The sequence below is a fragment of the Hydra viridissima genome, unplaced genomic scaffold (genome assembly GCF_058129835.1).
Source record: "Hydra viridissima isolate aposymbiotic clone 2 unplaced genomic scaffold, HvirCarnegie_v1 scaffold_12, whole genome shotgun sequence".
Classification (NCBI taxonomy): Eukaryota; Metazoa; Cnidaria; class Hydrozoa; order Anthoathecata; family Hydridae; genus Hydra; species Hydra viridissima.
In genome coordinates this window covers 12,483,963-12,496,605 of record NW_028324311.1, presented here as the reverse complement: position 1 = coordinate 12,496,605, position 12,643 = coordinate 12,483,963, and the positions used below count along the sequence as shown (strand labels likewise).

At 29.3% G+C, this 12,643-nt stretch overlaps 1 protein-coding gene across 1 annotated transcript; it reads right to left on the bottom strand.

The window, feature by feature from the left end:
- Nucleotides 1–268: 268 nt before the first annotated feature.
- Nucleotides 269–1,762, bottom strand: LOC149881335 (melanopsin-like). The gene has a single exon (XM_090069228.1). The coding sequence runs from the start codon at nt 1,557–1,559 to the stop codon at nt 654–656; it is 906 nt and encodes a 301-aa protein (XP_089925354.1). The 5' UTR covers nt 1,560–1,762; the 3' UTR covers nt 269–653.
- Nucleotides 1,763–12,643: the final 10,881 nt, after the last annotated feature.

Genomic DNA, 12,643 nt, shown 5'->3' with positions numbered 1-12,643 from the left:
GAAAGAGTCTCAAGGATCCCACACTTACTTAGAATCCCCTTCGTCGGTTTGTAAATATGTCAGCGATTCATCCAATGATTATTGCACTGAGTAAATAATAATTTTAATTTTGTTAATCTTGCATTGTCACCTAAGTTATAGTTAGCACCTGTATGCTTTTTTAAATTTTCTTATTCTGAAAATTTTATAATGTAATTTGTCTTAAATTGAGTTTTCATTTTTTATTTTTTTTGTGGAAATTTGTTAAGTTTAACAAAAAAAAATAAGCTCTTTTTAAAATGCATTTATTTCTTTCGTATTTAAGATTTTTAATATAAAAGTTCTCTAAAACTTTTAAAAAATCAAAAATGCACAAGTAATCAATAAAGCAACAAATTGTTATTGATCGTATCATAGCAATCAAATCGTTGAACAAAATATTTTTGTCCGTCTAGCTTATAACTCTTGTTACTTGAACATTGTAAAAAGAAGTGAGCTTTTTCTTAATTCACAATCTGAAGGATACAAATTTCACTCACAATTTAAAAAACCGCAAGAATGTTCTTTAAAGATCCTGATTTGTGCGTCCTACAAAAAATTTCCGGGGTAAAAAAGAGCTGAGAGCTCTTCGTTTAAAATCCAAATGTAATAAATTTTCATCAGAGCGTTTTAACTTACTTTCTTTTAAGAGATGAGATAAGAGTTGATTTAGTTTTTAAGTACGCGCTGTTTAAATTCTTCAACAAATCTCCCTTCCAATAAATAATTATTGGGTTTACGACGCTGGATAATTTTGCTAATAAAGCACTTGTGTCGTATATGTAATTGGGCAGCTCAACTCTTGTAAAAGATGATAACACTCCAATAACAGCGTATGGTGTCCAGCAAGCTATAAATGACAAAGACAAAAGTCTGATGGATAGCTTCGCCTTGTCTTCTCTTGATCTATAAAGTCTCTGTCCAGTTTTTTTCAAACCCAAAGCGCGAGAAGATTGATTCAATTTCCTGTGAATCAGGTTTTCCATGAAAATTGATGAAGTGGTTATTATAAAAACAGGTACAATATAGCAGAATACTATTAGCGATATGATGTAAGATTTCTCTGTGCTGGTGGTTGGTAGCCATTTAATTGAGCAGCGATTACGCGTTGAATCCAAAGTATATGAAGATACTCCAATCAAAGGTAAAATAGACCAAATTAAAGCATAAATCCAAGAAAGCGGTCCAATAATTTTAAACAGCAATGTGTTTCCGTGTCTTCTAGTTAAAAAAGGCGTTGTTAGCCAAAGCAATCTTGTTAGAGTAATTGATGTTAGTAATGAGATTGATGTTAAGCCAGGGAAAAAGACAAAAAATGCTGATAGTTTGCACAAATCTTTAGCGGTTTTCAGAACTGTCATATAGAAAATTTGTACTGTAAAACCAAAGGCGCCTTGAATTAAGTCGCTCATTGACAAGTTGATGCACAAAATTAAATAATTGTTCTTAGATTTTTTTTTGCATAAAAAAAACAATGCCTGAATATTGAGCAGAGTGGCTAGCAAAGCTATCGTTGATAGTGTAATTTTATAAATCTCCATTTTTTATTGACTTGAAGGTTTTCTTGATGTTCTGGTTGTTAATGATAATATTAAACAAGAAAAAGAAGTAATAGTTTAGATTCCATATGGATTTTCATGCTTTACAACAATTGAGCTCTTTCAAACCTTAAAAATGAGCGTCGGTTCGAGAATTTTTCAATTTCAATTATAAAGCGGCCGAGAACTGCTTTTCTCATATTGACTTTGAAGTATTGATAATTTTATGTATAAGATTAGGTTCTGCTTGTGTTTTGTTTGTTTTCTATTACATAATAATTACGCCTACAATCCTAAAAAAAAAAAGTTTTGTCAATACGATTTCTTTACATAAAATCCTGGCTATTCGCTACGCACAGATGTTTATAATAAAACCTTAGAAATTTTCGCCGCTTTTCTATTTTTCTATATTTTTATGATAATTTATTAAGAAAACTGTTTAGTTGAGATAAGTAATGTTTGAGTAGTAAACAAGTAATGCAATTAAGTCAGCTGTTTGATTACTTACTTTACAAATCCCTAATTTTGATGATGACAATTGATAAATAAATACATCAGCTATATTGGTGAAACTAGAGCATACTAAAATAATATCATTACTTTTTTTTAATATATTCTTCACTAACACTAAATTTCCATCATTTAATAAAATGCAGTTGTTTTCTTTGCTTATAGTTATGGTCCATTTCTTCAAGCACACCATTTTGTATTCTTTTGCACCAATATAAGCTGTCAATGATGGTCCACTGTTGTGCTCAGTTTTTCGTTTAACCTCTTCTCATGGTAAAGTATAAGTCACACAATATGATTTTTCTCCTGGTCTACGAGCAATTTGTTGCCACGGAAACTGTGGTTTTCTAAGTAACTTTTTGATTTTTTCTAGCATATTCTCATTGGGAAAACTCCTAAAGTTATCTAGAGGTCCAAGTCTTTTCACATCATCTGCTAAATGAATTCATGAATGAACATTATACGCTAAAAAATCTCATCCATATAGGCTTTCCCCTTCTATTACAAATGCGTGTTCATATGCTTGTTGAGGATTTATTAGTATTGTTATAGCTACTGTTAAAAGCAAAAAATGGTTTAGTAAAATTTGAGCTAAAATATCTTGTAAAACAACAGGCCCAATGTACAGAAGAAACAATCTAAATTCAGTTGCTTTTCAACGCAGCAATTCATCAACAGAACGTGGGCGTCTCGAAAATTCCTTTGCTACAAATTTCCTTTGCTTAAAAACAGTTCTTGGTGGAAGTCTGACATTATAGGGACCTATAGGTCCTATCCAGTAAAGTAATAACCGTCGCATTACACCTAAACAAACAAGGTGCATGTAGTCTAAACCAAATTGAGTGACACATCCAACTTTTAAAGGTTTTAGCGGACAGGATTCAGTATGATGATCTTTATGTTAATCATGTCATCAAATGAAAGATCAGTCCGTAACGCAGCATTGGTTTCTGGAAATATTACTTTGTTTAGAGTAATGCTTGTACCACAAATATCACATAAGAACTGAAACTAAAGTTGCGCATGTGAAGTGTATGAAGTTAATGTTATGTTAAAATGCCAATGCATAAAGTTTCATTCCTACCAATGAACCAGGTTCATCGTTTAATATTGAAATAACATTTTGATTAAAAACAAACTGAACTCTACCTCGACACTGTTTATACATGGCAAACTTTAAGGATTAAAAATAATTTTTTAGTCTTTTTGAAAATTCTGGCATCATTTTTAATTTTTTTCTTCGAAAAGTATTACATTTTCGGAGAAAATTTGATATTATCCGTAACAATAGGCGGGCAGCTCGGACATTCGGTTATAGATTCCAAATTTTCTGTAAAAGTTTCCGGATGTCATCATCAAAAACGTCTTCTACGTCAAGTGTGTGCATCATACGTCACAGTGTTATCAGTCTTATTCTAAAGATGAAGTTGAAATAATGTTTGTTTTAAATATTTCAAAATTTTCTTTTCAGATTTATCCTACTTCTGTTCAATCTTGCTCAAGTTATCCTTGTTTATGAAAAAAAATTTATGAAAAATGTAGGAACCTAACGAACATCTAACCTCAAGCCTAATTGCAAATATATTATGCGCACAATATAAATATAAGATATAAATGTAAGATATAAATATAGAACGATTGATTACTTAATTGATCTTTCAAAACTAAGCTCGAACCATTTAAAATTAATTTTCATGAAAACTCATACCTCGATTAAATTATTTAAAAGTTTTTACAATTTTTTTTAATTAAAAATTCACTGATTTTTTCTAAATTTAAATTTTTATTATTCACCGTTTTGCATAAGTCTTTTCTTTTTTTTCTTTTTCTTTTTTTTTTTTATCAATATGTAAACAACAAGCCTTGCTTAACATTTTTATAGTAAACTTTATTTGCAATTTTAAAGTCTGTTAAACTTCGATAAATCCTGTTTTTTTTTTTGTTTTTTTTGTGCGTTTATTTTTATCTGGTAAAGTTTTATTTTCAAATGATAGAAATATATTCAAATTTAAAGTCAAAAAACCTTTTCAAAATGATTCGAAAAGCTTATAGCGGTTATTAATAATTCCCAAATACCCTTAGCATCTTTCCTCTGCAAGAAAAAAGTCATCCTTAATCCATGTCAAAAGAAAAAGTTAGGAAATACTTTGACCTTCCACCAAGTAAACTAATCTCAGTAAATCCTCGAAACATTCTGTTTTATACTTCACCTTTCAACGGTCTCCGACAGGCTTCTTTAGACTGCCACCTTTAGACATTCAGTCTTTAAATCCACCTTGAAGTAACATGGGTTTAGAAGAAACATACAAGTTAAAAGTCCTAAAATGCATGCAGATCAGTTGCTGAACAAATGTTTAAGAATGCAGATCTAATCTCCCTTATGGCGTTAAAAAATACAAATTATTATGTTAAAAATATTTGGATAAAGGCTCCAGTTTTTAGTATATCTTATCTAGTATGGTTTTTAATATATCTTTTAGAGAGGAGCATATTATTTTTCAGCTGAACCTTTGATTCATTGTACAGCTTTGTTTTCCAAGAAATTCCGATATAAGTCTGTTTGACAAAAATTCTTTACTCTTAGATCCAAAAAATCCAAAAATCAAGTTTTAAAACCCTCAAAGATGAGATCAAGATCGCTAAACATGTTTCTGAAACTACATATGATAACTATATGATACCTATTTGATACCTGCAGATAAAATATTCTTAAGCTGTAATTTATTGCGAAAAGTGTTTAAGATCAAATGACCAAAAGATTGCTTGAAACAAGAATAGTACTTTAATTGTTTAACTTGGCTTTTGTTGACTGCTTGAAGTAAACTTAATGTTATGTGTATAGATTTTTAGCTTACCACACTTGATGCAAACTTAGATTTTCTACCTTTACTCTTAGGGATTTAGGATGATAAGAACCTTTACTGCAGACATGTAAAATAGCTAATATTTGCGAGCCTTAACTATTGTGATATCAGTTGAGAGGCTACATTATTATAATGCGAGTTGGGAGGCTTTGTCGTTGTGATGTTGTACATGTTTAAACTTTCATAGTTTATTTCATAGTCTCGTAGTTGATTTCATAGTTTTCCAGCTTCATATTGTACAAAAATTAGTACCAAAGTATATCATTTTAATTATTAGAACTTTTGCTAAAGTTTGAAGTTTCCAAAGAAACTTTCTTTGAAAACGTAAATTTGCATTGAATAATTTTGCATTGACGTATTATTGCATTAGAATCATCACCGTAATTGTTATTGACTATTTTTTTTACTACCTGGAAGGATGTACTACTTTTTTTTACTACCTTGGCGGATATTCTACTATTGCAATAATGTTATTTATCATAATATTATTGCAATCTGCAGCGTCTAGGTATAAATATGAATATTGAATATTGAAAAATGAATATTCAGAAACATTTTTACAAAATAACAACAACATCAATTTTATATTAATTTATGTCCATTTAATACAGATGGTAGTATTATGCTGTTTATATAGTTAGTTCTTTGTTAATTCCAGTAATTTCAGCAAATTGAACTTCATTTGCAAATGGGCATCTTGAATTTTTGACGTTATTTTATGTATTTTGTCTTTTTTTTGACGTTATTTTATGTATTTTGTCTTTTTCTGTTTTTGTTTGCTGCTTCTTGATTGACAGCTTGTTTGCATGTTAGACACTCAAAAAGATCTTTTCCATGGATGAAATGCATATAAGCGATTTTGCAGACCATCAGTTCTATAACGCAGTTTTACAATTTTTCAAATGTAACTTGTCTCTTTTAAGGAACAGCTAAATTTTTCAAATGTAACTTGTCTCTTTTAAGGAACAGCTAAATTTTTCAAATGTAACTTGTCTCTTTTAAGGAACAGCTAAACAGTGCACAGGTACAACATTGCCACATATTGAGTATTGAAATGAGCATGTTTGATGATATCCATCGAGAAATCTTTAGCAGCATAGAATATAAATATCGCAATTAACTATTTTTCAAATTTAAAGCTTAAACGTTGACAATGTAAAGTTTTCTTTTAAACAGCGGCTTAATACAAAATTTATATGTGGCGCGTGGAACCGTTGATTGTAATAGGAATTTCAATCCAGCTTCTTTTTTAATAATTTATGAAAGTAATTTTTAATAATTTTTTATTTTAAGACTTTTTATTGGACTCGGATTTTTCACCGTAGTGTTTTTGATAAATTTTACATTTTTGGGGTTGCTAAAGAGGGTGGTCTAGTAGGATTTAACTTTTTCACCTAATCCGAGTTTTTAGATAATTCTTCAGTGAAATACTTTCCTTTTGAAAATTTTTGAGTTTTGTTTTGAAAATATTTATATCCATCCTTTGTTTACAACATAAATGTAAAAATACTGTTTAACTCGATTTCTCAAACGATAGAACAATTTTGAAAACGTTTCTAAACCATTTTATGTAAATAAATGCTGCAGGTAACTAAGCATCTCTCATAAAAAAAAGATGGCTTTTTCATTTTTTTCTTTGAAAATCTGTGTTCTCTCAATGTAACATTCTTTCATTTTGGTTAAAATTTGAAGAAAACCCGCTAAATACAATTATTTATTTTTATTATTTAAAATGTTCTATAATATTCTACAACACGCGTGAATTTTATTTACCAGCAAGAAATTTCTATTTAAATATATTTATACATTTTTGTTTAGATCAGTAAACGAAGACGTCACTCGGGAAAAAATATTTTCTTATCGGTAGTCAAATGAAGTTTTGAATATTTGTTAGTTTTGAATCAAATAAAAATTCAAAAAAAAAATTTATAAAGCATAGAAAAATGTTGCCAAACGAAATTTTATTGAAACCACAAAAAACGAGCGTAAAATTTTTAAAAGTTGATTTTATTATTGGTAGGCTTTACGTTTCTACCGTTGAATATAAACAAAGCATCATTAGTACAGATGAGAAATACTTATCAATGCTGTGTTCCTCTCTCTCACTTCCCTAGGAAAAGCACCCCAAATCCACTGGGTTGAGGCAGTTTTTGTTTCCAAAAAGACAAAAAAAAAGTCTGTACTCTCTCCCTGGAGTTTAAATTTTAAAACGCTTAAAAGCTTTAGTGCCAGTTACTAATTGCATTAAATTAAAGAAATTCGGACAGTTTTTACGTACATTTTCCAGCCCACTTTACGCTCACATTTTAATAACAGTACCAAAATATTTTCAATTTAAAGTTGTGATGGGTACAGATGGACTATTTGCAATTGTATCTTTCCTGTAAAGTTAATATGCAGCTTCGGTTAAGTTTGAATTTAGAATTATTGACAGTGATTCATTTCCTCAAAGCGTGATTTTGAGCAATAGCTTTCATTCACGTATGTTTTCTTAATTTTTTTTCTCTGTTATTTTCAGTAAATCTTCGCAGTAAAATTTAATTTGTTTGAAAAGAAAATATGTTGAAGGTTGCTAAAACGCTAAGTTTTTTTATAGCATTCTTGAAAATCAGTAACTGGTAGTGTGTCAGAAGAAGAAATTGTTGAAAAAATGGTTTTGACAGGTGCATAAAATTCAGTATTTAGCCATTTCTCATTTTCCTTGAGAAAATGAGATTCTATTTTGTTAGGAAAGTTCACAGCATGAGTATTTGTAAGTTTTAATATAAAAACTTTGCGATTGCTTCATTGCAAATGATCTACTTTCGAAAGGGGGAAAAAAAAAGAAAACAAAAAAAAGAAAGCTACACGTCTATAAATTACGTAGCATAGTCAGCTAAAAATAGCTCCTCAAGTTTTGTGGGTTAAACTGGGGTTCGTAACTTCACAACTTTCCCTTTAAAAGAAAAAATTGAATTTTGAAATGAGTTTCCAAAACCAATAACATATCTTTGGTTTTGGAAACACATTTCAAATATCTAAACTGTTTGAAAATCTCTAACTGTTTAAAAACCAGATTTCTAACTGTTTCAACTGATCAAATTTCTAAACTGTTTGAAAACCAGGTATCTCTGATTTTCAAACAGCTTAGATTATCACGCAGTTTAACGCACTTGCTTTAAACCCTTATTCAAAAACGTGCGGTTTGATAACTACCGTCTGTATTTTAAATTACCGTCTGTATTTTAAATTTGACCAGCGATTTTCTATCGTTGCCGATAAAAATCGATAAACTGCGAAATCTCACAATGTTTGTGGGATAATTGCAAAATCATTGTCCCAAAATTACAAGCACTGGTCTATAAAGTATGGTTACCAGCACTGACTCTTCAATTTTGATAAAAGCTTTGAGGAATTAGTCCTTGATAAGATCAAAGTAGGAAGATTGACACAACTTCACAAGTAACAACTGAGCAGACATCTTTTAAATCTAAAGGAATTAGACAATAAAGACTGAAAAAAAAGTTTATTGAAATTGAGAACATCGAGTCGGAGATCTTTGGACAGCCATCAGGTTGTAATCCAGGTGTAATATCAATGTTGTAATCCAGGTGTAATAATCAATGATATATATTAACTTGATATTTAACTCGCGCTTCCGCAGTGAAGCAAATTTTTTGCTAGCCCAGGTTTGTTTTGCCAATCTGAAATGACGGAATGATAAATCAAAGCAAAGCAAAAATGTATTATTGTCAGTTTAAATAAAACGGCTACCGGCATTAAAAACTTTAAAAACTTGCTTCACTTTTTCCTACGGAATTTTTGTGAATTTAAACATCTAGTTAATATATATCATTGATAATAACTTTGTAATGGCATTGAGTTTTTACGTTTTTAATTCATTTTGAACTAAATTTTTAATTTGAAGAGCAAGAAAAAAAAAAAATAATAATCTTGAAAATAAATTTTTGATTTTTTGTAAATCTAGAAATAATATCTGAAAAACTTTAAACTATTTATTTAATTGAGATATGAATACGAATTATGAACCCTGTTTTTATGAATTTTATGTTTTTAGTTATGAACTGTTTAGCTGATTTAAGGGCTAAAACTAATGGATTAAACTTACAATAATTGTTTGAAATGGATGGCTTTTAGTTCAAATCATCTATATGAAAGACAATACAAAAAAGCTATTAAACATTATTAAACTGAGTTTGATAAAATTTTCTAGCGTTTGTGAAATGAAACTTTGTGAAAATGCGTCGTTTTTACCCGCATCAACCATAATACGAACCATATCATTTATTTGTACATAATACGCTTGTAATGTTTTTTAAAAAATAAAGTTGCATATATATCAGTAAAATAAAATAAAACTCAATTATCTTTTACGAATGACTTAAACCTGAAAATTTTTACACTTTTACATATTCACATTTGTTTATATTTACATTTGTTTATATTTACAACTGTTTATATTTACATTTGTTTATATTTACATTTTCATATTACTTTTGAAAGTTTGTCAGCAAATGTGATGTGGACGATGGAACATTTTATATTCTTTTTAAAAATAAAAAAAAAATTTCTAAGAATTGATACAGATATAGAGAGTCACACATTTCTAAGAAATGACACAGATAGAGAGAATCGTATATTTTGTCTGTGCAAGATTCTCAATTTTTAAAAGCACCTGTATTCTTTACATCTAAATTAGGAGCTTTCTAAATTGATAAAACTGCAGTCTGTCATTGGGTGGTTTCTATGGAGAGAACGATTAAATTTTAAATTCGTTTTTCGTGCTTAAGTCTTATAAACAGATCCTGCATCCCGGTGTTAAGCAACGTGAAACTAAACGATTTTTGAGATTTGTTTCACGGGGGTTTGAACTTTCGCGTGTATTTAACGTGCGGTTTTTCAAATATGTCAGATCTTTATATAAATAGCAAGAAGCCGAGGCCGCTGTAACAGTACTAAAAATTTGTTGACGAGATTGAACTTCATAGTGCTAATAACAAGATCAGTTTTAAGATGAGCTTCGGTAAGATAGTGATTGTGTATCAGAAAATAGAAAAAGAATTCTGCGGTTTTCTGAGCGATGATTTATTAAAAAGTGTTGAAATAGAAAAGTTGCTGGAAATGGCAATCGAAAGAGTTAACAAAAGCTGCTCAAACCAAAAAATACCGCTCAAAAGATATATTAACACAGAGGAAATGAAAACATTCCAGCTTTCTACAAAAGACGAAAGAAAAACTCTTGACCGGATTATAATTGCGTTAGTCTTACCCGGAGACGAAAAGAAAATGAAAAAGATTTATACCGAATTTTTTAAAATTCTACATTTACGAGTAAAAGCTAACTCATGCATTTTGTATTAGTTTTAATTGTTAATTTTTTTTTTTTTTTTTTATTTACTTTAAGACACCGAGAACCTTAGGAAACGTATAATTGTGAGCAATCGAAATGTAACTGCCAATTACATATATCATCAACATTTTAATTTTGTATAATGTTAAGAAAAGGTTTCCGTTGTGTTGTCTCCTTTTCGAACAATTTCAGTTTTTTTATGTTTTTTTTATGTTGACCTTTTTCGTTATTATGAAAGTATATCTTAAGTTTCATAAGGAGGAATGAATGTTGGAAGATCATATAACCAATTTCATCATGATATTTGCAGTTAATTCATTTGAATGATTCCTCTTTCCTTGCCGAAACTGTTACTAAGATTATTGCCTGGGATCAATAATTACAGGGGGTGGGGGTGGGAATGGGGCGGGGTGTAGCATTTAAGAGATTCAATTTTAAACTCCCCTGAGAAAAAGTTCGTAGTTCAAGTTACTTTATACGATATGCAAGCACAATATAAAATAATATATAACTTAATGTAATGCTCAATATAAAATAATATATGATTTAATATAATGCTCAATATAAATAATATATGATTTAGTATGCTCGAAGCAAAACTTACTTTTTATCAGATTATTATTTTAAGTTTATTTTATCAATTATTTAACTAATGATGGTAACTAATAATGGTAACTAATGGTAACTTAAATATTTTTGTCTCACTAATATAATAAATATAAAAACTAATATAAAACTAGTATAAAACTAAAATAAAACAAATATAAAACTAATATAAAACTAATGTAAAACTAATGTAAAACTAATGTAAAACTAATGTAAAACTAATATAAAACTAATGTAAAACTAATATAAAACCCTCAGATAAAAAGCGGATTGCGTGCAAATTCATCGCTGACGCACTATGCATCGCTAAGCGGAATTAAGATTTTGTATATATTTTTTAGTGATATTTCATATTTAAACTTTTTGAGGTTTTTTTTTTGCATTCAGTTTCTGATTTATTTAAAAAAAAAAAAAAAAAAAAGTCTTTTTCAGTTTTTTAAAATTTTTGATATTTAAAGGGTTTTTTCAAGGTTTAAAAAACTCCCATTTTTGTTAAAATACTTTTAAAGTAAAAAGATAAGTGTTCGATTTCGACATTATATCCATGCAAATTTAAAATAATCGTATATTTAATTGAATGCAAAGATAAAATAGAAAAAAAAAAAAAAAGGTTTTTGCGTTGTATTTTTTGTTGCTTTTTTGATTTCTTAAAAATTAATTTGAGCACGTGGTCACATGAGGTTGCCTCGTTTTTTTGAATAAAATATAGCTACTGCGAATTGACTTTATTGCCATGCAAAAATATTCAGACGACATCTGTGACCACCTGTTTTAAAATCATTTTTTACTATTGTGAGTTTTATTCAAAAACCGGCTAAATTCTGTGTAGTAAATGGAAATCTGCAGTTCAATAAAATATGGCATATGAAGATTCAGTCTCAGGACTCTCGTTTTAAGTTTTCATTTGATTACGTTTTAGCTTTCGATAGCTTTTATAAATTATTAAAATGGGTACTTGAACTATTGGTCAACTTTCAATACATGTGTTCCCCCAATGCATATTTTTAAAGAGTGTTTGAGTATCTTTCTAAGGATAAAGACAATTTTAAAGGTTTAGCTCTGAAGGAACACGATAACATACATATTATTTATAAGGTAGGAGGTGATGATCTAAGTGACAAATCTGAGATTCAAAATGCAGCAACTATAAAGAGAGGTGTGGATGATCGCACTGTGTAAAGTATAGTGTTTGTCGTGTTGACGATTTGAAGTGGAAAATATGGAAAAGTTGCAATCTAAACAGTCTAAATGTTATCCATCATCTTATCTTTTGTTTTGCAAAAGAAACTGCTTTTATTCTAGAGAAATTTGAACATTTACTAAATGAAATTTTGCTTGTAAAGAATATTTAGTTTAGACTACATAACAACACTTTTGTTTATAAGTTCAAGTTAGTAAACTATGTACACCACAATTAATGGTGGTGGATACGCAGCATGGAGTGGGTCTTCAATACTGCTTCAAAACTCCCAGAAGTGAAACAAGGAAAAGAAAATCTACCAAGAACACTCATAAACTTATTGAAAAAAAAGAAAATCAAAAAAACAAAAAAAACAAATTCTGCTCTGACTGGAAAAAATTTTAATTTGGATACCAGAATGATTAAGCTATTTATAGGAATTGTACGACCACAAGACCACACATAAAGAATTTTCAAGCAGAAATTTGAACGTCTGTTTGGTCTCATTTCTAATAATCAGTTTTTAAAGGCCACTCCAATGTCACCGAGTCTATGCATAAGATGGTAATTCATGGCA

Coding starts and splice junctions, on each gene's coding strand:
- LOC149881335 (XM_090069228.1), bottom strand. CDS start 1,559: ATGGAGATTTATAAAATTACACTATCAACGATAGCTTTGCTAGCCACT.